This window comes from Aquarana catesbeiana, linkage group LG01 (assembly GCF_042186555.1).
Source record: "Aquarana catesbeiana isolate 2022-GZ linkage group LG01, ASM4218655v1, whole genome shotgun sequence".
Classification (NCBI taxonomy): domain Eukaryota; kingdom Metazoa; phylum Chordata; class Amphibia; order Anura; family Ranidae; genus Aquarana; species Aquarana catesbeiana.
The window spans coordinates 606,761,084-606,788,621 of NC_133324.1; the positions used below are offsets into that span (position 1 = coordinate 606,761,084).

At 41.0% G+C, this 27,538-nt stretch overlaps 1 protein-coding gene across 7 annotated transcripts in view; it reads right to left on the bottom strand.

Annotated features, from left to right (window-relative positions):
• The window catches only part of ARHGEF18 (Rho/Rac guanine nucleotide exchange factor 18), a 355,668-nt gene that overhangs the window by 260,550 nt on the left and 67,580 nt on the right, over positions 1–27,538 (bottom strand). For all 7 annotated transcript variants that reach the window (XM_073599247.1, XM_073599232.1, XM_073599238.1 and 4 more), the window contains exons 3-4: positions 16,461–16,638; positions 2,757–2,871 (exon numbers count right to left, since the gene is read on the bottom strand). In XM_073599247.1, coding sequence (XP_073455348.1) covers positions 2,757–2,871; positions 16,461–16,638 — 293 coding nt within the window. The remainder of the gene's footprint in view (positions 1–2,756; positions 2,872–16,460; positions 16,639–27,538) is intronic.

Here is a 27,538-nt window from a genome sequence, read left to right on the forward strand (position 1 = left end):
CCAGCATCACTACAAATGCTTCTTTATTACTGTCATTTAGAAATGGTACTATGACTGGCAGAAGTTACTTGAAGCGATAGAGAACCTTTTCCTTGCTAAGACAACACAACATAGTATGGGAGGGAAGATCACCTTGCTCCATTTCAAGATCTCCAATCAACTCCCTAAACAACCTTCTTTGAATTTTACCTGTCTTAATCAATGTTTTCTTTATATCATTTCTGTTCAAAAACTTCTCAGCTTTATGTCTCAAAAGAACTAAAAGAACTAAAAATCCATCTGTCCTGCCTGTGGAAGCAGGAGCCCCATCCGTAGTATTGTTCACAGGCTTTTATTTTTGAATATATTCAGCGTTATTTTTTCACTTTTGAATAGATACTGTAGCTTCATCCCCGCTATGTCCTTTCAAATGAAAGATTTTAATAACTTTTTCCTTTACTTCCTTTAGTCACTGAAAACCATTCTAACAAGCCTAGCTAAGTGTGAATTGTCTGTCACATCAACCAATTCATCAAGTTGCAGAGAAACTAGCTGAAGTCATCCAAATCTGTATCAGCTGCCATGACGTCAACTCTTCTAACGTAACTGAGCAGCTGAAGGAAATCTATTGCAAATATTATTTCTGTTCTTTTATTTAAGTTATTAAAGAGTGAATCAGCAGCTTCTAAATAGGCTTCTTTAATCATCTCAGCATCCTCAGATGTTTTTTTCCTCTTTGCTGTTAGCTGAGACACTCGATAAGAGGACACAGATGTGACTATGTTTTCCTATACAGGTCTATTAAACAGTCTTTTCAATGTTTTAAAAAGTTCTGAAGTGCATGGCCTCTTTTTTTTTTTCTTGGCGAAAGCAATGGAAGCTTTGCACAACAAACGCACATGCTTCCCATTTATTTCAGTGTTATCATGTTCCTGTTCACAATCAAAATAATGTTTTTTTTTTATATGTTTGCCATTGCTATGAAGGTTGAAAAACTGGCACTGCAGGTTGAATTGCTCTACAACTTTTAGGCCTGGCTATGCTTGCATCTGGACTGGCAGGCTGGGCTGAATTCTGGCATGGCCCAGCTGAGCCTGGCTAGCTGGCTGGCCTGAATTCTGACGTGGCTCAGCTGACTGGCTGGTTTGAGTTCTGGCCTGGCTAAATGGTTTGAGTTTTGGCAATGCCAGCTAGGTTTGGTCTGTCACAACATTATACATCTCAGTCAGGACAGTGCAGAGGTCAGGAGTAAGTAACAGAGTGCAGGAACAAGAGTAAGAAATGCAGAGTTCAGAGGTCAGTATTATGTAACATAGAGCGCAGATGTAAGTTTTCAGAGGTCAGTAGCATTTAACACAGAAGACAGGGGTCAGTAGTATGTAACGCAGAACGGGGTGGGGCAATAGTATGTAAAACAGAGCATCTAAAATCTCAGATGACATAATTTGACTCACTCCCCAAAACTGCTCAATCCCTGGGCTACCTATTCATCAAATGAGACTTATCCATACAATATATGTAGCAATACACTGGTTGATTGCATATCATTGGAAATCACCATCGATACCTCTAACACATTTAAAAACTAGAATTAATAAAATAAATCTCATGGAAAAAATATTTCACACAGTACACAATACGTATCATTTATATGATAAAAAATGGAACCCATGGTTTAATCACTCTAATCATTTCTTCAATTCAGAATAGTGATACCTTTTAAGAGATGACAATAAAGATGATATTTTACGATACTAAAGTTATATTACTAATTAACATTTAATAAAAATGTCTTTCAAATATTGAATACATTATGACAATATTACATATTTGTAATTTTCTTTATTGTACTTTCATAGCATATGTAAACAACTTTTTTGTACCAATGTTTTTACACTCAATAAAAGTTTGTAAACAGAAAAACAGAGTTCAGAGGTCAAGAGTAAGTAACACAGGGTGTTCCACTTCCTGGAATGTACTTATACCTCAGATGCAGCAGCATCCAATAGAGTGAGGAAGGGGGCCACAATCTACCAGTTGCATGGTTGCAATGGGTGAGTCGCTCATGATCGTCAGATAATACAAAAATTAGAAAATGACGCAATAAGTAACTTAGATGCTAAATATAAATGGCTGACTATAAAAAGATGTAACAGAAGTTGATAAAAGGCCATAATAACCCATAAAGGGTTAACTCTGTAGCAGCTTCTTTTACAGATTGAAGAAAATATCTGCATAAATATAAAAGATCACCAGAGGGTGTCAGCCTTAGTGTAGCATATAAAACACCTTTAATTAATCAAATGGCAACTCACACATGGTAGAGAAAAAACACCTGTCATAAAGAGGAAGATTTACTAAAACTGGAGAGTGCAAAACCTGGTGCAGCTGTGCATGGTAGTCAATCAGCTTCAAGGTTTTATTGTCAAAGCTTAATTGAACAAGCTGAAGTTATAAGCCGATTGGCTACCATGCAGTGCTGCACCAGATGTTGCACTCTCCAGTCTTAGGAAATCTCCCCCAAAGTGTCAGCCAGTACAACCGTTTCCCTAAGAGATGCACACCAATCCAGGCCAGCCAGAGGACAGCCGCAGACCAGGTCACGTGAAGCAACCAGGAAGAAAAGGAGCTCCATGGAGCATAGGACCAACAGTCATACACTGGAGGATGTCATTCACACTATCCAATTTAGTATCATTATCTTTAACAGTACATATTTCAAATCTATAATACTAACTTAGGAAGCAGGGAGGTGTAATGATAATTGCCTGACATACCTTCAATCACTGGACAAGATGATTCCAGGCTACGGGAGATTATTGGGGTTGAAATCTTGTCTAATGTTGAAGGCATAGACTTTGAACGTATTCTCTTGCCAGAGCTGTCTTCATCCTAGCAATTTTTCAGTCAATGAAATATTATTATAAAATAAAAACATACATCAAAACTGGAATGATAATGGACATCATTCAGATTTTCTTGCAGTAAATTCATGAAAAACACAAACATAATATAAGATGGTAGATGTTTTCATGCTGGCATGTTTATGTTATTGAAGTATGTGAATAATAAAATGCAATAAATTAGGTTTGAACCTTGGTCGATTTTGTTTCATTGCACAAAAGAACCAATATGCCAATATAGGAGGTCAGTGACCCCGCATTAATTAAATGCTGCCAAATCCTTAATCTCAATTTTTTGGGGACAATGATCTGTACCTACTCTGTCCCGGAGGCTAAGCCAAAGTTGATGATCTTTGTTTAATGGAAGAATTAACATATATGGCTAGGGGTTCAACTGAAAAATATTCTGCGATATGGCCATGTTGGTTTTAGTTTAAAACCCACTACACTGTACTATGATATGATTACAGACCCCTAGCGGTTTTTCACCTTTAATGGATTTCAATCTTGAATGTTAACGAGGTTATTTGTTGATTCTCTATGGCCTTCTTTTATTCTATCCAATGATTGGCATTTGTTGCAGTGCACCTCTTTCCCACCCCCCCTTCTTTTTTTTCCTTTTTTTTTTCTTTATTAAAAAAAATTGAAAATTATGCCTTTTATATAAGTGGTAATGTATGTCATAAGTATGATTTCTTGGATACAGTAACTAAATAACATTTTGTGAGTTACGTGCTTAAGAGAGCTGTAACTTACAGTAATATTTTGTTTTGTTGAATTTTTACTTTCATACATTATATTTTGTACTGTTTTGTATTTGAATTCACAATAAATACTTATCAACAAAAATAGGATTTTTTCGTCATACTTACCTGTAAAATCCTTTTCTTTGAGTACATCACAGGACACAGAGCAACCATAATAATGACTATATGGGTTATATGCCACCTATAGGTGCATGGACACTGGCAGATAGTCAAACAGGAAGTCCTTCCCTATATAACCCCCCCTACACAGGAAGTACCTCAGTTTTGTGGCAAAGCAATGAATATCCCAAAAAAGATGGGGGGGATCTCTGTGTCCCGTGATGTTCTCAAAGAAAAGGATTTTACAGGTAAGTATGACGAAAAAAACTATTTTCTTGATCATATATCACGAGACACAGAGCAACCATAACAATGACTATATAGGATGTCCTAAAGCAATGCACTTGAGGGGATGGAGACACCATCACAGAAACTGCCACCTGAGAAGGACTTCTTCTGCTGCCCAAAACATACTGTGGCCAAACAAAAGCTTGTCGGGCGCGGGGGCCATGGGCGGTGGGCCGGGGCCCTCTGCAAACATGTGCCTATGCAGGCTTGTGTTTATTCAAGGAAGCAAGCACGTGTCTAATGCAAACATGTGCCTATGCAAGCAAGCAAGCATTATGAAACATGTATACTATGCTGCACCTGCTCAACTGCATCTGGGCCCATACTAGTTATAGTTAGGATTAGCCAAGTACATAGGCATCCAATGCAGCCTCTATGCTGCTTCAACAGACTAAGGCCTCTTCCACACCTGTACAACCTGTCCTGCGACTTGGGACTGCAAGGTCACCTGACAAGTCGTACCCCATGATTTCCAATCTGTACCCTTCACATCTGTGCGTCTTCAAGTCACAGCGACTTCAAAGCAGTCCCTGCATTACCCTGGTGCGACCTTGACACGACTTGAGGTCCATAGATCTCAAGATTACACAGGCATTGCTTCACATCGCCGCAAAATCGCATCAAAGTCGTGGCAAAAATGTGCGAATTTCAAGTCGCACACAAGTGAGAAGAAGCCCAAAACTGAGCTCCTGCAGACCCAATGCTATTCTGGAGACACAACTCCTTCAAGTGCGCCGATGCCCATGTTCTTCCAAACTTGTGCTTATGCCACATGTATGTATGCAACATTTATGCAAAACGTGTTTATTTAAACATGCGTTTAGGCAACAAGCTTGCAAGCATGTATTCTATGCTTCACCTGCCCAATTGCACTTGGTCCCATACTAGTTTTTACCAGTTTAGCACATATGCATGCCATGCAGTCTTTTTCTGCTTCAAATCAGCCTAAAAGTAAGCTCCTGCAGACAAAATGCACATTATTCTGAAGTTTGCAAGTATGCACCTGTTCAACTGCACCAGGCCCCATACTATTTCTGTGCCAAATGCACAGTATTTTGGAGACACAACACTTTAAAGTGCACTGCTAGGGATGTATCGACTTACAGTTTTACAGCTCGCCCCCCCCCCCCCAGTTAAGCATTAAGTATGCAGTAAATAATCATGACTTGTCTGGCCACACATTTCTCCCATAGTAAGTACTCACACATCATTAGTAACCATGGGCTGCTGTTATGTCTCGCAAAAAGGAGGGTTTCATCATGTCATATCCCAAAAAGTGTGGTTGCCACATCCCTATTAAGCATTTAGGAAGAAGAGAGATCCCCCTTCATTGGGACTTTAAAGGCAACATACACTTGGATAGTACAAAAAAGTCAATTTTATTGAATATACATTAAAAAACATTCGATCAAACAAATGATCGATGATTAAAAACCATCAAAAAGAGTTGATACAGAAAAAATATACATACAAAAAAAGACAAAACAACAATTTACATAACAGTGTGACAAGGTAATAGTGATCCCCGGTACCTGATGCGTTTCTGGTTAAACACCTTTGTCAGGGGTATAGGATAGGAGTAAGTATAGTCACAATATGTTTTTAACTATAGAAAATAAAAAGGACATGTCATAATAGGTTAAGAGTAGACAGCAACATCTATATTAGCCATCACACAACGGTCAGAACATCCAAAGAGGTATACATACCATGCAAAGTAATTCCAATAAATAAAAAATAGGTGAAGCAACTGTACCAGAGGGGCATAGGTGGGCGCCAAACAGGAAGTGGTAAATAGAACAAAACACGCTTCAAGCACTGCAGAGCGGGGAGACGCCATCCTCTGGGACTCATACACTCATCTGCATGGGATGATACATATTTATAATTCTTGGAACCCCTGGTGTTACTGACTAGAAGCTTTATTTAAAGCTCTGACCAGTTATTACTATTGGCTATTGGACAACGTCCCGTAAAGCTGCCAGAATCCAGTCTCTGCTACCTAGCAGGTAGACATATAACCTCGAACTTATTTTGTTCTATTTACCGCATCCTGTTGGGCGCCCACCTATGCCCCCTCTGATACAGTTGCTTAACCTATTTTTTCCTTTATTGGAATTACTTTGCATGTTGAAAACATATTGTGACTATACTTACTCCTATGCTATATCCCTGAGGAAGGTGTTTAACCAGAAATACAGTGGGTGCCGGGGATCACTATTTACCGGAGAGTATTATTACATTGTCACACTGTTCATGTAAATTGTTGTTTTGTCTTTTTTTGTATGTATATTTTTTCTGTATCAACTCTTTTTGATGGTTTTTAATCATCGATCATTTGTTTGATCGAATATGTTTTTTATGTATATTCAATAAAATTTACTTTTTTGTACTATCCAAGTGTATGTTGCCTTTAAAGTCCCAATGAAGGGGGATCTCTCTTTTTTCTAAATGCTGTTACGTCTCAAGAGGCCCTGCTGTCCACATGGCAAACATGGCCGCGCCTCCACTTCCTGCCTATATACAAATAGGTCCCTGTGCCCTCTAGTGGCTGGAGGAGAAACGGCAGCCCATACTTCTAATAATTACACAGAGCATGTTTTTAACAGCAAACTGCCCCTAGGGGCTACTGAGAGAAGACCAGACAGTCAGACCTCCTTTTTTAATTTTTTTACAAAGAGAAACGGCAAAAGAATGCAGACTTACCATTCCTGCTGCAGGACTCTGATCATAACAGGAGTCCAATCTTCACCCATCACGGCTGGCTTTGTCATAAAAGACCTTCAGGGACTGGGTCCCCTTAATGTGGGGTCCACTCCCCTGGACCTGTATAGCACCCTGCAAGAAAGCACCTTGGTCAGAACAAACACTGCGCAGGGTCCAGCGCTGTAAGGCTGCATTACAGGCAAACCTTGAGGAATCTTCTCTCCTTCCCATGAGGCTAGGGTACCATCCATTTTGGCTGACAGCTTTTTTGAATGGATCCGATTGAAGCCCTTGATTCTTAGTATAACCGTTCCAGACCTCCAAGTGTTCTCCAAGAGCACATGTATCACATCAGTGACCACCACCTTACAGACATTGGCAAAAAAACTAAGGTGCTTCCTGTGTAGGAGGAGTTATATAGGGGAGGACATCCTGTTTGACTATCTGCCAGTGTCCATTCACCTATAGGTGGCGTATAACCCATATTTATTATTATGGTTGCTCTGTGTCCCATAATGTATGATAAAGAAAATGCAATAAATTTGATGACCAAGAATCACTTATTCCATTCTACTAAAATCGTTGAATCTTTTTTGTGTGGCAACTGGTAAATATGAGCAAAACAGAAAACTGTAAACTTGAACTTCAAAAATCTACACATTACCTTCAGTAAAATAAAGAAGCTAAAAGCATTCAATTTATCATATAAAGAACATTTTTAAATGCATCAACAATCCATTCATCAATGTTTTCACCAATACACAAATTTCACCCAAAATTCACACCTTTTTCTAATGAAATCTTGTGTTGAAAAATTGATAAACAGGCCCTTTAAAATCAACCTAAATGTAGCCTGTACTTTTTTTTATATTTACTTGGCTAAGCAGCTTACTATATTAATTGATGGATATGCCCCTTTTTAAAGCTGAACTTCAGGAACACAGTATAAAACACATAAATTAAATATATATATTTTTAATTCTGTTCAGGCCCTCACCCAGGCATTCCTAATAGACAGGAGTGGCAGGTCACTGACCTTGCTTTTTCTCCACTGCAATTGTACTTTGTTAGCAATCTGCTCACAGCCGGCTGACTTTAAAATAAAGCAGAATCACCACACTCTTGTGACCATCACTCTGGTCTCTCTTTCTGTCAGCATGCTACCTTTTTAACAGTGACAGTATTTTAGAATGCAATAGACTCTAACTGACATATACATTTGTTCCCTTCCTTCTAGTCTAAGGGCTACCGTGGAGGGAGTAACAGGAAGCAAATATTTAGAAGATCCAGATCATTCATGTCTAAACCGCTGGCAACAAAAGTGAGTACAACCCTAAGTGAAAATGTCCAAATTGGGCCCAATTAGCCATTTTCCCTCCCTGGTGTCATGTGACCCATTAGTGTTACAAGGTCTCAGGTGTGAATGGTGAGCGGGTGTGTTAAATTTGGTGTTATTGCTCTCACTCTCTCATATTAGTCACTGGAAGTTCAACATGGCACCTCATGACAAAGATCTCTCTGAGGATCTGAAAAAAAGAATTGTTGCTCTACATAAAGATGGCCTAGGCTATAAGAAGATTGCCAACACCCTGAAACTGAGCTGCAGCATGGTGGCCAAGACCATACAGCAGTTTAACAGGACAGGTTCCACTCAGAACAGGCTTCGCCATGGTCGACCAAAGAAGTTGTGTGCACGTGCTCAGTGTCATATCCAGAGGTTGTCTTTGGAAAACAGATGTATGAGTGGCTGCCAATATTGCTGCAGAGATTGGAGGGGTGGGGGGTCAGCCTGTCAGTGCTCAGACCATACGCTGCACATTGCATCAAATTGGTCTGCATGGCTGTCGTCCCAGAAGGAAGCCTCTTCTAAAGATGCTGCACAAAAAAGCCCGCAAACAGTTTGCTGAAGACAGACTAAGGACATCGATTACTGGATGATGTCCTGTGGTCTGATGAGACCAATATAAAGGTATTGGTTTAGATGGTGTCAAGTGTGTGTGGCGGCAACCAGGTGAGGAGTACAAAGACAAGTGTGTCTTGCCTACAGTCAAGCATGGTGGTGGGAGTGTCATTGTCTGGGGCTGCATGAGTGCTGCCGGCACTGGGGAGCTACAGTTCATTGAGGAAACCATGAATGCCAAAATGTACTGTGACATACTGAAGCAGAGCATGATCCCCTCCCTTCAGAGACTGGGCCGCAGGGCAGTATTCCAACATGATAAAGACCCCAAACACACCTCCAAGACTGCCCACTGCCTTGCTAAAGAAGCTGAGGGTAAAGCTGATGGACTAGCCAAGCCAGACCTAAACTCTATTGAGCATCTGTGGGGCATCCTCAAATGGAGGGCGGAGAAGCACAAGGTCTCTAACATCCACCAGCTCCGTGATGTCATCATAAGGAGTGGAAGAGGACTCCAGTGGCAACCTGTAAAGCTCTGGTGAACTCCATGCCCAAGAGGGTTAAGGCAGTGCTGAAAAATAATGGTGGCCACACAAATATTGACACTTTGGGCCCAATTTAGACATTTTCACTTAGGGGTGTACTCACTTTTGTTGCCAGCGGTTTAGACATTAATGGCTGTGTGTTGAGTTATTTTGAGGGGACAGCAAATTTATACAAGCTGTACACTCCGCCATAATGTCGCAGTCATGATAAAAAGCAAAGTGTCATTTCTTCAGTGTTGTCACATAAAAAGATATAATAAAATATATACAAAAATGTGAGGGATGTACTCACTTTTGTGAGATACTGTATATAGTAGTATACCTCTCCCCCTCTACCAATCCCCTTCTCCGAACCTCTTCCCACTTGTTTTTTTTTTCTTTCTTTTCCCCCTCGTACTATATCTTCCTGCAATACTTACTGCTTTTGGACCCCCTTAACCCCATTTCACGCACAACTTATCCAGCATCCCCACCCTACTTTTGTTTCTAAAAACAAATAAAAACTTAGGTGAGTCTGATCTTCTCTGTAAGCAAGCATTTTGTATACTCTTTATATAAGAATTGCCTGTATAGATTAGTATGTTGACTTGACAATTGTTTATTCCTCTGCTCAACTTAAATATAGAATTTATTTTAAAAAAAAAAGAAGAAAAAAAAAAAAAAAACAGTAGTTTTTTTTTTTCCGGACCAGCCAGTTATACTACAGCAGGTTGGCTCCCCTGCACGAAACCATGTAGCTATATATTGGCTGGCAGGGTCTGGATAGCTGATGCTCGTGGCCGATGGCGGCGATGACCGCCGGCCACGAGCGATCGTGACCAGGAGACACAGAACAGGGACGAGTGGGTGTAAACACACACTTCCCTGTTATGTTCTGACAGGAGTGACAGATTGTGTGCACCTATTAACTAGGAACTATGATCTGTCACTTCCTCTAGTCAGTCCCCTCCCCCTTCAGTTAGAATCACCTCCCAGGCAACATAGTTAACCCCTTGATTGCCCCCTAGTGTTAACCCCTTCACTGCCAGTGACATTTTTACAGTAATCAGTGCATTTTTAATCGCACTGATCGCTGTATTAATGCCAATGGTTCCAAAAATGTGTCAAAATTGTCCGATTTGTCCGCCATAATGTCGCAGTCATGATAAAAATTGCAGATCGCCGCCATTACTAGCAAAAAAAAAAAAAAATAACAATAAAAATGCTATAAATCTATCCCCTATTTTGTAGACGCTAGAACTTTTGCGCAAAACAATCAATATACGCTTATTGTGTTTTTTTCTACCAAAAATATGTAGAAGAAGACATATCGGCCTAAACTGAGAAAGAAATTAGTTTTTTTATATATTTTTTGGGGATATTTATTATAGCGAAAAGTAAAAAATATTGCATTTTTTTTCAAAATTGTCGCTCTTTTTTTGTTTATAGCGCAAAAAATAAAAAACGCAGAGGCGATCAAATGCCACCAAAAGAAAGATTTATTTGTGGGAAAAAAAGGATGTCAATTTTGTTTGGGTACAATGTCGCACGACCGCGCAATTGTCAGCTAAAGCGACGCAGTGCCGAATTGCAAAAAATGCTCTGGTCAGGAAGGGGTAAAATCTTCCAGGGCTCAAGTGGTTAAAGGATTACAGAAAACTGCTCAAAGCTTGCCAAAGGCTTTGCACATGCTTGCTGAAAATTCCATTAAAGTTTGCTGTTCACACTGCTTTTATACAAGCTGAAGCTCCTGTGAAACAGGCCTTATTATGGCACGCAAACAGCAGGAAAAATATTAAACCATAATAGTGAGAGTACACCCCAGAGTGAATCAGAAAAAATGGGTATGATTAACCAATTCTTGTTAAAGTTTGACTTGTTTGGTCAAAAAAAAAAAAAAAACAAAACTCCTAGAAGCCTTCCTCCTGGCAGCAGCATTTTTGCAGTAAAAAATGCCTGACACTTTTAAAAGTGTTTAACGCTTATACAAGCGTTTAGGTGCCAAAATAAGTGAAATACAGACATATAAAATGATCACATATGTGAATCCACAGTAGCGCAATGTTGTCACTTTTACAAACAATTTTACAACATTGCGCTACTGTGGATTCACATATACAGTGCCTTGGAAAAGTATTCATACCCCTTGAAATTTTCCAAATTTTATTATGTTACAACCAAAAACGTAAATGTATTTTATTGGGATTTTTTGTGATCGACCATCTCAAAGTGGCACATAATTGTAAAGTGGAAGGAAAATTATAAATGGTTTTTCAAAATGTTTTACAAATAAATATGTTAAAAGTGTGGTGTGCATTTGTATTCAGCCCCCCTGAGTCAATACTTTGTAGAACCACCTTTTACTGCAATTACAGATGCAAGTCTTTTTGGGGATGGCTCTACCAGCTTTGTACATCTAGAGAGTGACATTTTTGATCATTCTTCTTTGCAAAATAGCTCAAGCTCTGTCAGATTGGATGGAGAGCGTCTGTGAACAGCAATTTTCAAGTCTTGCCACAGATTCTCAATTGGATTTAGGTCTGGCCTTTGACTGGGCCCTTCTAACACATGAATATGCTTTGATCTAAACTAGGGGTAGGCAACCTCGGCCCTCCAGCTGTGTTGAAACTACAAGTCCCATCATGCCTCTGCCTCTAGGAGTCATGCCTGTGATTGTTAGGATCTTGCAATGTCTCATGGGACTTGTAGTTTTAAAACAGCTGGAGGGCCGAGGTTGCCTTCCCCTGATCTAAACGATTCCATTGTAGCTCTGGCTGTATGTTTCTGTTTTCTATGTTGCATTTGGCAGAAGAGAACTACAATAAAGGCACCAATGTAAAAGACAAAATAATAATTTAAAGCCATTATTTATAACTTATATACTCTTGGTTTCTATATAATAGTGTGTCAGGAGGATGTGGAATTAATGGGACTAAAAGGAATAGGATATAGAATGGGACAACTAAAATGGGATTAAGTCTATAAGAATATTTAGAATATAATAAAACTAGCTATATTTTTTATAATACCTGCTTTTTTCATATATACGATTAAATAGTAGTGTTGTATATCTACCTGGAGTTCAGATTTAAGACGATGCATGTACTTCCCCTGAAGCCGCTGTTAGTTTTTATAAAACAATCCATCCAATATAAATCTGGCCCTTCAGCATTCAGCATTTTACGGTGTCCATTTACTATGTGCAGATTTCCTAAAGGCTTCCTTGTTGTGCATATGACTGCCATAGACTAGATGAGGAGATGCCAAAGTCACTAAGTGTACATCTCATTACAAAGATGTACAGCTGCTTTTGCTTAGCTGCTAGATATCAAAGCTTCTGTTTTAAAGTAGATACTGTAGTTACAGAATCCAAAGAGAAAACTCTGATAAACAATTTAATGGAAAAATAACCTGTAAACACGTTTTGCAGCATTTATGCTATTTCAGCAGTTCTAGTTTGGTAGCATCCTATGGTTGGACCCTTTTGATCTGCAATAACAAGATTTATTGCTCATCTGTTGTGTTACTCCAATGTAAGCAATTACTGTACATATTATCAATATTGTTCTTTCTTTTTTAAATAGGTGAACAGTTTTTGAACTGGATTTTGTTAGTCTGTAATGTATGGCCATGTCTTAGAAAACACCTGTCAATTTAAAATACTAATTTACTTCTTTATATATTATACAAAGCTAGATATTTTCTCCTGAAGTTATGGAAGAAAATACATTAAATCCATTTTGATTACACTGAAAATTCAGTTTTATGCCGAGTACACACGGTCGGACTTTTCGTCTACAAAAGTCCGACGGACGCCGACGGACGAAAGCTGGCTGACAATCCGATCGTGTGTGGGCTTCCCCGGACTTTCAGCGGACTTTCAGCGGACTTTCAGCGGACTTTTCCAGCCTCAAATTTGACGGACTTTAGATTTGAAACATGCTTCAAATCTTTACGTCGTAACCACGCCGGACCCAGAAATCCGCTCGTCTGTATGCTAGTCCGACGGACAAAAACCCACGCTAGGGCAGCTATTGGCTACTGGCTATCAACTTCCTTATTTTAGTCCGATGTACGTCATCACGTACGAATCCGTCGGACTTTTGTGTGATCGTATGTAGGCAAGTCCGTTCGTAAGAAAGTCTGCCGCAAGTCCGCCAAAAGTCCGTCGAAAGTCTGTCGGACAGGCTGTCGGACTTTTGTAGCCGAAAAGTCCGACCGTGTGTACGCGGCATTAGGATTATCTTTATTGTTTTGCATATGTACAATTTTTGTTTTTCTAAAATAAAATGCTTTTTGGAAAGGTTTTTAATTAGAAACATAGAAAACTGATGGCAGAAAAAGACTGAGTAGTCCATCAAGTCTACCCATTTAAAAAAAAAAAAAAATGTTTTTGTTTGTTTGTTTTAGTTTCTCTTTTTTCTTTTTTTTTTTTGTAAAATTGTTTGTCCGAGTATAGATCTATGTTTTTCCCAAGCATGTTTGAAGCCATTTACTGTTGACTGTCTCACTACCTCTGCTGGAAGTTAATTCCAACCATCAACTACCCTTTCAGTTGTCATGGTTATGCAATAGAGTTTGTCGATCAGCATACCTGTCCATGTGTTCATCTCAAGAGACCAGCTGACCCTCACCTGACTGCTTTTGTAACCTCTCCTCTAAGCATGGCCCCACCCCAGGCCCTATCAGGGAACCCTATATTAACCTGTGCACTGCAAGCCAGCAGTGCTGAACAACCATTGTGTGTTAGCCTCTGTGTGTACTTGCTGTATTTCCTACGTCTGATTCCTGTTACCGACTTTGGCCTGTTCTTAACTATTCCTGTCTGCTCGTGACCCTGACCTTTGGCGTGTTCCCGACCATCCCTGTTTGCCTGTGACCCTGAACCTTGGCGTGTACTCTGTTGTCCTTGTCTGCTTGTGGCCCCAACCTTGGCTTGTCCCTTACTTTCCTTGTTGTTCCAGCCTGCTGCCTCCTTCCTCTTCTCCTGTAGTCTACCGTGAGCGTGAGCTGTGAGACCCTGGGGGCCGCGACCTGGAGCCAGACTGCAGCTCAGTCCATCCTTACCATTAAAGGCTCTGGTGAACACCTGCTGGCTCTTAGACTCCGCGCCCTGGGGAATCTATGCTCTAGCTCCCAGTGGGATCTGTGTCAGTGATCCAGTAGACCTGCTTCCTGAACCTCCCAGGGTTCAATCCGCAGCAGTCAGCTGTAGGGTCCACTACCTTGCAGTGCACTCCTGATCCCAACGGGGTGCATCTGTCACCTGGATACAGGTGACCTGACAGTTTGTGCTACCCGCACATGATCCGTTGCCGGGCTTAGTTCGCAGACTTGAGACCCAGGAATCGCATCAGACCCAAATGATGCGATTCCTTCAGGATTTGGCATCCTGTTTTGAACAGGTTCAGGCCTCATTAGGACCCCCGGTTCAACAACCTCAACCGCTATCTGCTGCTGCACCTATCGCACCAGTCGCAGCCACACAATCATTACAACTGCCAGCTCCGGCCCGTTTCTCTGGGGACTCCAAGGCTTGCAGGGGGTTCCTTAGCCAGTGCACGATTCATTTTGAACTTCAGCCCCAAAACTTCCTGTCCGATCGGGTGAAAGTAGCCTATATTATATCCCTTCTGTCCGGCGAGGCGCTAGCTTGGGCTGCCCCTCTGTGGGAACTGAATGATCCAGTGGTTTCTAGCCTGTCTGATTTCTTGAAACTTTTTCGGAATATCTTCGAGGAACCGGGTCGTGTCTCCTCAGCAGCTAGTGCTCTTTTACGTCTCCGTCAAGAGTCCGCTTCTGTGTGACAGTATGCTGTTATGCAACGATGTTTGGTAACAAGGAAAGTAAGGGACAAGCCAAGGTTGGGGCCACAAGCAGACAAGGACAACAGAGTACACGCCAAGGTTCAGGGTCACAGGCAAACAGGGATGGTCGGGAACACGCCAAAGGTCAGGGTCACGAGCAGACAGGAATAGTTAAGAACAGGCCAAAGTCGGTAACAGGAATCAGACGTAGGAAATACAGCAAGTACACACAGAGGCTAACACACAATGGTTGTTCAGCACTGCTGGCTTGCAGTGCACAGGTTAATATAGGGTTCCCTGATAGGGCCTGGGGTGGGGCCATGCTTAGAGGAGAGGTTACAAAAGCAGTCAGGTGAGGGTCAGCTGGTCTCTTGAGATGAACACATGGACAGGTATGCTGATCGACAAACTCTATTGCATAACCATGACATCAGTAAAATAATGCTTTATAAGATTAGTTTTGAGCTTTCCTTCAGTTAGTTTGAGGTCATGGAAAAAACTGCCCTCCTGAACCTTATTCACCCCCTTGATGTATTTAAAGGTTTCTATCATATATAGAACGGTGCAGCGCAATGAAAATATAGTCCATACACTTTGCAATAAAGAGTATAACAACGATGTAGAATGAAGCCACCACGTAATAATAAAGGAATCTTCAGCTGATAATCAATATTCAAAGTGACAAATCCTCCACCGTCAATAGTATGCACTCTTACCAGATCTAGTGGACCACTGAATGAACAGATGGTCAGACAAGCTTGTTACCACACATGGGGTAGCAACGATGGATCAATCCAGCAGCATAGACGGGATACATTCAGATGGATGTGTGCTGTCTCACATTCACCTGCTGCTCGTGTCAGCTGGCATGAGAAGCAGGTGAATGTGAGACAGCACACATCCATCTGAATGTATTCCATCGTTGTTATACTCTTTATTGCAAAGTGTATGGACTATATTTTCATTGCGCTGCACCATTCTATATATTTTTGCCATTTATTGAGGTGTTGTGATTTGCTCCTTTTGGTGTTCAGCTTGCAATTTTTATTCTGGTTATTTGTTTCTATTTGTGTGCGCTGATTGCTCTCTTTTTTATCAAGGTTTCAATCATGTCTCCACTTTCCCTTCTTTCCTCCAGACTGTACATATTAAGTTCCTGAAGTCACTCTCAATATGTTTTATCCCCCAAACCTTTCACCATTTTTGTTACCCGTCTCTGGACTCGTTATCTTATCTTTGTGTAAGTGAGGTCTCCAGAACTGGACACAGTATTTTAAATGAGGTCCCACTAAAGATCTACTGTATATAAGGCAATCAGAACCTCTTTCCTCCTGCTGTGTTCCCTCTAGTGATACATCCTAGAATTCTATTCACTTTTCCCACCCCCTTGTCACACTGTTTGCTCATTTTGCAATCATCTGAAAAAAGTACCCCCAAATCTTTTTCCTCTGCAAAATGCTTCTATAAATTCTGAAAAATATGTGTACCTTGTGCAGTGTTGCAATTTGCACCAGATCAAGGTTTCCAGTATCTGCTTCAATTTCCAGGCTGGCCTTTGCCACCCAAGGGTCTGAGAGTTGTGGGACTTCCTGAATGGTGATTTTGCTGCTGGCCTGCAGCTCCCTTTCTCCATCGCTATCCATCTCTGAAGCATCAAGGCTAAATCTTTCAGGAGACAAGAGTAATATCAGCATGCAAATCTGCCATTTCATAATACAATTTCACTGAGAACTTGTAAGTCATTTTGCTCTAAAAGCTGCAGTATGAATAGGATCAAAGGAAAATATTGCGTAAAAGTATTAATATGGTACTCAAACAACAGGAAAAAATTAAACCACAACAGTAAGAATGAACCATTAGGACAGATTAAAAAGAAATGGGTATGACTAAGATTACAATATCTGTTTAAACAAAGTTCACATATCTTGCCAACTTGTTTCATCCACAGGGACATAATGCTCTATTTTTATTGTAAGTGGATGGCTATTATAGCCTTTTACCTCTAAATGTTTTCTTTCTTGGTATGGCTAAAGTTTGGCGCAATCCTAAATTCAATTCTCTTTATATACATGCTCCCAGTACTGCATATGATAAAAGAGAACTACATAAAAAGTATCACTGTACCAATGGCTTGCAGATAATGGTGTGGCTGGATGTGGGATTAATTGGACTCAAAACTACAAGCTATAAAGCAGGACAACTGAATTAACTGGATTAAGCCCACCAGATGAAGAGAACAGTAAGCAATTGAAAAAATAGCATAAAGAAAATATGCTCTAAAAGGGTATGTGGTATAAAACATTGAAAGGAATGTTGCAGAAAGAATTCAAAGCTACCACACAATATAAAAACGTAATTGTTTGCATTTTTTGTTATAACATGTTATGGATACATAAAAACAAAAAAGAAAAATTGCAAAATAACTAAATATAATATAAAAAAAACACATGTTCAGAACCAAAAAAGTTTGTTGGGCATGCCATTTCACAGTGATGAATCTGTAATCTACCTCTACCCAGATTACAGCTCACTTCATAAAATGTTAACAGGTCGGTCTGGCAAGAGAGATCCTTCTTAAATCCATGCTGGTTACTACTAATGATGCTATTTTCATCAGAAAATTCTTGAATATAGTCCCTTAACATCCCCTCCAACAGTTTACATACTATTGATGTTAGGCTGACTGGCCTATTTTCAGGTATGTATCATAGCCTTTTTTTTTAATATTGGTAACACGTTAGCTTTTCACCTATCAACTGGTACCATTAAGTGGTCAATACATTTTTGAGAACTGTCGGGTGTAAGCCATTTGGTCCTGGCAATCTGTTCACATTGGTACACAATGGTATAATCTGTGCTGTGTTGCTAATGAAAAAAGGGGGACACTCAGAGAGGTAGAGTAAAAGGGCTGCGCACCCCACAAGATGCATAAGAAAAGGAAAAACACAAAACCCCCCTAACGGGGCTTTAATGCAGCCAGTAATATACACTTCAAAAAGGTGATAGAATGGTCAAATATAATTTTTATTGATACAAAGGCTATAAAAAGTATTAATAGTTTCAGACATTAAAAGTCAAGACATGAGCTGTAGTACAAAAATTGTTTAAAAGAAGCCGGCAACAGTGTACAGTCCGGTATACAAGACTATACAATTTAGTATCTCATACAATACAGTATATGCAAGGCAACAAGATCAGAATATATTATTGAAGTGCTGACGCGTTTCGACCCCAATGGGTCTTCTTCAGAGGACAGATGATTAACAGCTGTAAAAATGTTTGTATATATACATGAACATGTAACTTGTAATCTGCTATTCCTCTTTACCACTTTGGGAATATGTAACTCCTCTTGTTCTTATTTTCAAATTAGCATTGCTGTTACTTTACCATAGGTGCGGTGCATACACTTCCCACCCTCCTCTGGTTGCTTGGGGGCAGTTTGTGTGTGATCTCTTGTAAGGCAAGTCGACTCGACACCCGCCCTCTGGGGGGTTGGCCTACCGTCTGGGAAGCAGAGGAGAAAGGGGAGGGGACCACCCTATCACATCATGGTCATCTATAGCCATCGAAAGCAGCTTGACTGGTAACTATGCAACATATGAAGATGTTCATGCATATATACAAACTTAATTTATTCCATATTCTATGTTTTTTGAAATATTGTGATACATGCTCACATTTTTACAGCTGTTAATCATCTGTCCTCTGAAGAAGACCCATTGGGGTCGAAACGTGTCAGCATTTCAATAATAAATTCTGATCTTGTTGCCTTGCATATACTGTATTGTATGAGATACTAGATTGTATACTCTTGTATACCGGACTGTATACTGTTGCCGGTTTCCTTTAAACAATTTTTGTACTACAGCTCATGTCTTGACTTTTAATGTCGGAAACTATTAATACTTTTTATAGCCTTTGTATCAATAAAAATTATATTTGACCATTCTATCACCTTTTTGAAGTGTATATTACTGGCTGCATTAAAGCCCGTTAGGGGGGTTTTGTGTTTTTCCATTGCATTACATTTAGTGGAGCACAGGGAAGACATCCAGGATCTTTTAGACCCTGGATGTCTCATTAAAGGGAGCTTGTCACCAAAAAAATCATCACATAGGGGACTTGTTAAAAAAACAAACTTTTTTAAAATGTAAAAAATTAAAGTCACACCCAAGCATATAAAATTCCCCCCCGCAAATTTTTTGAGAAGGCCCCCACCACCACACATATGCACATATGAACATAAATGCATGCATCAGGGGCACTTACACATGAAAATGTCAGCATGCTGGAATGAGAGCAATATTTCTAGCACCAGCCGCCGTAATGCTAAACTGATGACCTATAGGGGGCTCTTACAGCATCACTTTTACAAAATATATAGAAAATATAGGGTACTGAAGTCTGTCGCCTTTTCACGCGAGCACACAAATGTAACCACTTCAATACAGGCCACTTTCCCCCCTTCCTGCCCAAGCCAATTTTCAGCTTTCAGCACTGTCGCTGTTTAAATGACAATTGCGAGGTCATGCTACGCTGTACCCAAACAAAATTATTATAATTTTCTTCCCACAAATAGAGCTTTCTTTTGGTGGTATTTGATCACCTCTGCGGTTTTTATTTTTTACTAAAAAAAGACCGAAAATTTTGAAAAAAAAAAAGTTTGTCCTTGTTTCTGTTATAAAATTTTGTAAATAAGTATGTTTTCTCCTTCACTGATAGACACTGATGAGGCTGCACTGTCGGGCACTGATAAGGTGGCACTGATGAGCACGGATGAGAGGGCACCAATGTGGTGGCACTGATGAGGTGGCACTGATGGGCACTGATGATGGGCACTGATATGTGACACTGATGGGCACTCATAGGCAGCACAGATGGGCACTCATGGGTGGCACAGATGGGCACTCATAGGCATCACAGATGGGCACTAAAAGGTGGTCTGCCCCGAGCTACATCACCAATTTTGTCTCCAAATATCACTTAAACTGTCCTCTCCGCTCCTCCCAAGACCTCCTACTCTCAAGCTCCCTCATCTCCTCCTCCCATGCTCATCTCCAGGATTTCTCCAGAGCGTCTCTCATCCTCTGGAACTCACTACCTCAACCTGCCTCAGTATCTCCTACTCTTGCTACCTTCAGGCAATCCCTGAAAACTCAACTCTTCAGGGAAGCCTATCAAGCCTCCAACTAATCTTTTACCACTCCCATCAGCTCATTCCCCACAGTTACAACCTTTTGTACCACCTGCCCCACCCTATTAGATTGTAAGCTCTTCTGAGCAGGGCCCTCTTAATCCTCTTGTATTTTATTGTACTATAACTGTATTGTGTCCCTTTTATTGTAAAGTGCTGCGTAAACTGCTGGCGCTATATAAATCCTGTATAATAATAATAATTTATTGTGCCCTAAAATTAACCTTTGCATTAGTACCGTTTTAATATAAAAATCGGACCTACCACTATTTTATTCTCTAGGGTGTCTGCTTTCAGAAAATATATATTTTATGCAGTCTTCAGGCCTAAATGTGTGCAAAAAACACAAAAATGTCTCTGGCAGCAAAAGGGGTAATATGCCTCTGTATGCTCAAAAGTAGCCACCCAGGTTTAACCTTTGTTATTTTATTTGTTGCCCATTGGAATACACTGGCTAATTCCATTATTTAATATGTTCTTAAAGTACTTCCATTTTTCCTCTGTGTTTTTTGTTTCTAGAATATCTTCCAATTTAATGTCAGGATGTATGGAGCGCAGTTTAGTAAAGTTGTCACTCTTGAAATTGAATGTTCTTGTCTTACCCTTCTGTCTTTTTTTTCTATGAGTTACAGTGAACATAATTACCCTGTGATCGCTGTTTCCCAAGCTATCCCTCAACTTCTACATCCGCAATCATCTCTGTGTTGTTTGTATTTAGTAGGTCAAGCAGAGTCTTGTTTCTAGTTGGGGAACCTACCAATTTACACATGAAATTGTCCTCTAAGACATTCAAGAAATTAATGGGCCATATATGAGTAAGCAGTCCCATCTTCGCAGTCAATATCTGGGTAATTGAAGTCCCCCATGATAATTACATTGCTGCTATTAGTGTCAAAGATTCCTCTTCATCCTTTAGGTTATGAAGCCTGTAGCATACACTCGCTATTAATTTCCCTTTTGTTTCTTCCCTTTGAAGCTTCAGCCACAAGGATCCCACCCCTCCCTTGCCCTCTAAGCAATGACATCCCTCGTGTTCACCAGCAAATCACTCTTGACATACATGATTACCCCTCCCTCTCTTCTACCTACCCTGTCCCTTCGATACAGGGAATACCCCTGGACAGTCACAAGCCAGTCATATGAGCTGTCAAACCAGGTTTCTGATACTCCCACAAAGTCGAAGTCCTTCTCCTGTATCAGTAGTTCCAATTCTTCCATTTTATTCACCAAACTCCTAGCATTTTTGAACATGCCTTTTAATTTTGTACCAGCACATATTATTTTATCCTTGTTTGTTCTGAGGCTGCAGTAGGATTCTACCAGCCTACGTGCATTGGTCATAGGTCATTTCACTACCAACACTGAGCACAGTGGCACCTTCTTCCCCTTGCTCACTGTCTGTAGTAGTTTCCTCTGATCCCTCCCCATCATCACCCAGTTTAAAATCTCCTTTAACTTTTCAGCCATCTTCTCCTTCAACAGAGCTGCATCTTCCCCATTTAAGTGTAGTCTGTCCTTGCTATAGAGCCAATAACCGACCAAAAAAATCAGCCCAGTTCTCCAGGAACCCAAAGCCCTGCTTCCTGCATTAGTTTCTCTGCCACTTGTTCCTTGCTCATGCTTCCTCTCCGGTTTGGCTTGAGGTATAGGCAGTATTTCTGAAAATAATGCCTTGGAGGTCCTTTTCTTCAATAATGCTCCTAATTCCCTAAAAATATTTTTTGGATGCTCCATCTTTACCTTTGTCATTGGTACCAATATGTATCATGACAATATTATCATGATATCTAAATCTGGAATTTTGTTTCCTAGCCTGTAGATACCTTGTCAATATCATCTACTCCTGAATGAATAATCACGAAATACACTGAGTTTTTGGTACAGGCAGTCCCCGAGTTACGAACACCCGAGTTACGAACGACTCCTACTTACGAACAGCCTCAAATGCCAGCCACTTGTACTCCACTCTGGTCCTGGATACCTCCGGACACATCTCATACTGCAGTACTACATGTACTGAATGGCCAGAAGAGTACCAGATAACATAACAAGCGCCCGGAACATCCCACATCCATGCACAGGCGGACGTTACACTTACACGGAAGATACACTTACAAATGCAGTGAACATGCAGTGAACAAACCTACAGTCCCTATTGTGTTTGTAGCTCAGGGACTTCCTGTAATGTGCTGTATCTTGATATTTAGTGCTTATACTATAGAATTTCAATACAAATAATTCTGAATATTTTAATACATGTATTTTTGAATATTGCAATTCATGACTAAAGTGAATCAGCTTGTTATTTTTATTATGCTGTGTTCTATATGAAAATGAATAGTATTGTCAATACTTATAAATAAAACATTATATTTTATTACCTATTTTGTTTTTCTGATGTACCTTATAAAAAATCCCATTGACTTTTGAAATGTATTGTGGGATAATATTCTATTCCATATTCCTATGAATTTGTGTTATCATATACTTATTCCTAGTTGTAAGTGAGAACTGCCTTGCCTACTATAAGGAACATTTTTCTCATCCATTTACTTACAACTTTTCATTTGCAAATGGGAATTAGACATTTGCATACCTTCCAACCATCCCAGATTCCTCAGGACTGTCCTAGAATTAAAACAAAATTTGGGCAAGGAACAGATCCAGGATGTGTCCCAAACCCCAGTGCATAGGCGTGCGCAAGGGGTGTGCCAGGTGTGCCTGGGCACACCCTAATCCTGGTGTTGGCAACCCATCAGTTGTGGACAGATGACAGGCAAGCCGCGATCCTTACTTGCTGACCCCCAGAACCTGGACAGGATAGGCGGCTGGAGTGGAAATTAAGGGACCAATCTGTATTTTCTTCTGCAGCAGCTGAAAGTAGGCTTCTCCTCCTCTTCCTCTCGCCGATATTCAGCTGCCTTGGGAGGAAAATACAGGGGATTGGTACCAATGTATGCAACCCCTCTTGTCCCAGTTCCTTTTCTTTCTGCTGCCCAGTGTGCTCAGCTACTCTGCCATATTGTTTTAGGATGACGAGTGGGGAAGAGGCCAGTTATTATGTCACAACTCACAAAGGCATATGTGTTGGAGCTTTGAGGTGCACACCCTAATACAATAGGCTGCGCACACCTATGCCCCAGTGCCAGAACTCTTGTTTGGGCACTCAACTCAGCTAACGGATCTTGCAGAACAGTGCAGATTGTCCTCATCAGGCTGCCGCCCTGCTCAGTCCTGAGGTTTTCATGGTAACGGGGGATACATGAAGAGCTCCTGAAGAGTACCACTACAAAGTATGGGACTGTATAGTGTCACTCCTACATGTAAACATTGCAGGGTGGCAGTGGGGGCAGGCAAGCAGCAGTGAGGGAAGTGACCACTCCTGTTTATCTTGAATGCTTACTACAGCAACAGGTAGCTTTTGGACAGAAGCACCTGCAGACTGAGGACCAGGGGCGTAAGTAAGCTTGGGCACCTGAGGCAAGTGCTTTGCATTTCCTGCTGGTAATGTGAAGGTGTGCAGAAGTGGAAGAAGGAAGCATTAGTGAGCAGTGTTGGAAGAGGGTGGCAGGGGAGGCAAAGGTGAACTGTGTTGGAAGAAGCTGGCAGGGGATGCAGAGGTGAGCAAAGCTGGAAGAGCGTTTCAGGGAACATAGAGTTGAGCAGTGTTGGAAGAGGTTTGCAAGGAATGCAAAGGTAAACAGTTTTGGAAGAGGGTGGCAGGGGTTGCAGAGATAAGCACTGTTGGAAGAGAGTTGCAATGGATGAGGAGATGAGGACAGTTGGAAGAGGGTTGCAAGAGATGCAGAGGTGAGCAGAAATGGAAGAGATGATTATTGCTGGATAAGGGTGTCATGTTATGCAAAGGTGAGCTGCTTTTATGGTGGCAGAGGATGCAGATATGAGCAGTGTTGGAAAAGGGTGGCAATGGTTGCAGAATTGAACAGTGTTTGATGTATGTTACAGATGTGAAGACGATTGCAGGGTGAGCAGTGTTGAAAAAGGGGTGCAGAGGTAAAATTCAATGTTCGGGGAGTACAATCAAAGTGTCTCAGAAGCTGGGTTTTTTGAGAGGCAAACGTGTCCCCTCATCACCTGCAGCAGAAGAATGATTGTATAGATTACAAGAGCATAGAGATGTGTTGCCTGCCTAGTATGTATGTCTATTAATCTACCTCATAGTCATTTAATGATTACATGACTGAAAAGCAGAATAAAACACATACATAGCAGACATTAGGCAGGCAAAAAGGTTTGGTATGTATAATAATAGTATGGGAATACATATTTGCATTCCCATACTTTTATTGTATAAATAAATAAAAGAATGGGAATGCAAAATATGAATTCCACATTTGTATTGTACTTTGAACGGGCTGCCTTGAAGCAATGTACAACATAATGTGCTCAAAAAAGTAAAGGGGCACTTACTTTTGGTGCTTGGAAGATTTTAGGAGAAAAATAGGATTTTTATAACAGCTTACCTGTAAAATCCTTTTCTTGGAGTACATCACGGGACACAGAGCCATAGTAGTTACTATGTGGGTTTTAGGCCACCTTCAGGTGATGGACACTGGCACACCCTAAGACAGGAAGTCCACTCCCTATATAACCCCTCCCACTACTGGGAGTACCTCAGTTTTGTAGCAAAGCAATATACGTGTATTAGAAGAGAGGAGAGACTTCTGTGTCCCGTGATATACTCCAAGAAAAGGATTTTACAGGTAAGCTGTTATAAAAATTTTCTTTATTGTACATCATGAGACACAGAGCCATAGTAGTTACTATGTGGGATGACCCAGATCAATGCCAACTGAGGGGAGGGAGACAGAACAAAAGTAGGGCACCATGAGACCAGAGGACTTATACTGCTGCCTGCAGCACACTACGCCCAAAGGCAATATGCTCATGTCTTCTTACATCCACCTGATAGAATCTGGTAAATGTATGGACTGAAGACCAAGTTGCGGCCTTGCAGATTTGAGCCATGGAAGCTTGGTGATGCACTGCCCACAAAGCACTAACAGCCCTAGTGGATTGCACTTTGATTTGATAGGGTGGAATCTTCCTCTTCAAACCATAAGCTTGAAAAATTACTTGCCGAATCCATTTAGAAGTGGTAGATTTTGATGCTGCCTGTCCTTTTTTAGGACCTTCAGGCAACACAAACAAAACATCTGTTTTTCGAATCTGAGCAGTCGCCTTTAAGTAGACTTTGACTGCTCTCACCACATCCAGAGAATGTAGTGACTTCTCTTCCGTAGAACAGGGTTCTAGAAAAAATGAAGGTAAAACAATATCCTGGTTTAGATGAAAACCCGACACTACCTTCAGTAGAAAGTTAGGATGAAGACCACCTTATCCTTGTCAATAATTAAATATGGCTCTTTACAAGAAAGAGCAGCCAACTCTGATACCCTTCTTGCAGAAGATATGGCTACCAGAAAAATTAGTTTCCTTGTCAAAAGGACCAAGGGAATATGCCGTATCGGCTCAAAAGGCTGTTTTTGCAATGCCGACAGAACTAAATTCAAGTCCCAAGGGTTCAGGGGTGAACTAACTGGAGGATTAAGCCATGTTACCCCCTGAATAAAGCTACGGATCAAAGAATGCGAAGCAAGTGGTCGTTGAAATAATACGGATAAGGCGGAGACCTGGCCTTTGATAGTACTCAAGGCCAGCTTCATTTCTAACCCCATCTGCAGAAAGTCAAGGATTCTACCTATGACAAACTTCCTGGGGTGCCAACCCCTGCATTCACACCAGGAGACATATGCCTTCCAGACTCTATAACATATGATTCTGGAGGCTGGCTTCCTTGCATTAATCAAGGTAGATACCACTGAACCTGATAGCCCACACTTCTTCAGAATGTGGGTCTTAATAGCCAAAACGTAGCGTTTATAAGGTAGGATGGTATACTAGACCCTGCGAGAGAAGGTCTGGACGTGGTGGTAGGGTCCATGGGTCCCCTACCGCCATCCTTATGATCTCTGCATACCAGGATCTTCTGGGCCACGCTGGGGCCACAAGAATCACTGACTTCCCTTCCTGCTTGATCCTGCGAAGAATTCGTGGAAGCAGCAGAATAGGAGGGAATGCATAAATCAGTGAGAAATGATTCCACGGGAACACCAAGGCATCTGTTCCTCACACTAGTGGATCCCTTGTTCTTGACACAAAGTTGTCAATCTTTTTGACACAAACAGATCTACGTCTGGGATCCCCCATCGAATAGAAGGATTCTTCTTTGCCTTGACCACCTGAATCAGTTCCTTTATGGCACTGATCTTCTCCTGGGGCAAGAATACCCTTTTCTGGGCTGTATCTATGATCAGACCCAAGTATTCTAATCTCCCTGATGGTTTTAAGGAGGATTTCTCTAGGTTGAGAACCCAACCTAGGTATTCCAGGTAGTTGACTGTGGTGATCATACGTTGGTCTAAGCGGGCTACCGACTAGTCTATCAAGAGCAGAACATCTAGGTAAGCTATAATCGTTATACCTTGGCCCCTTAATCTGGATAGAGGAGGGGCCAGGACCTTTGTAAACACTTGAGGTGCAGTAGCTTGACCGAAAGGCAGAGCTACAAACTGAAAATTAAGATTTTCTATCTCGAAACGTAGATATTTCTGGTAAGCGTGGAAAATAGGCACATGGAGGTATGCATCCTTGATGTCGATTGACGCCAGAAGTTCTCCCCCTTGTAGGATGGAGACTACTGATCAGATTGACTCCATGTGAAAAGAGCGGACATTCAGAAACTGGTTTAGATCTTAGAGATCTAGAATGGGACTGACATTTCCATTTGGTTTTGGTACCGTGAAAAGGTTTGAATAAAACCCCAATCCCTGCTCTTCCATGGGGACCAAAAGAGATCACTTTTTGAGACAAAAGATGGTCCAATATTTGAAAGAGGGGACTTCTTTTTCTCTGGATCCCTGGGAAAATGAGGAGATGGGAACTTTCGGAATTCTAGTTTGTACCCTAGAGTTATTGAGGAAGTCACCCATCTATCTCGACACTTTTCCTGCCAGACCCTTGAGAACTGCAGAAGTCTTCCCCCCACTCGAGTGAGCGGGGGCGCCCCTTCATAAGGAGGCTTTAGTATTTTGTCTCATAGGTTTCCTCCCCCAGGACCTCTTTTGTCCCTGGGGTTGACCCTGAGGTTTACCTCTTGAACTTGACGGCGGAGGCCATCGTGACTACCTGGAGGCAGACGCCCCTGGCACTGGAGAAGGAGCTAGTTTAAATGAAATACGTTTACTCCTCTTCCTAACTGGCAAAAGGGTTCTTTTTCCACTAGAAATTTTTTGGTTGTATTTATCCAAATCATCCCCGAACAGCCGTTCACCGTGAAAAGGAAAA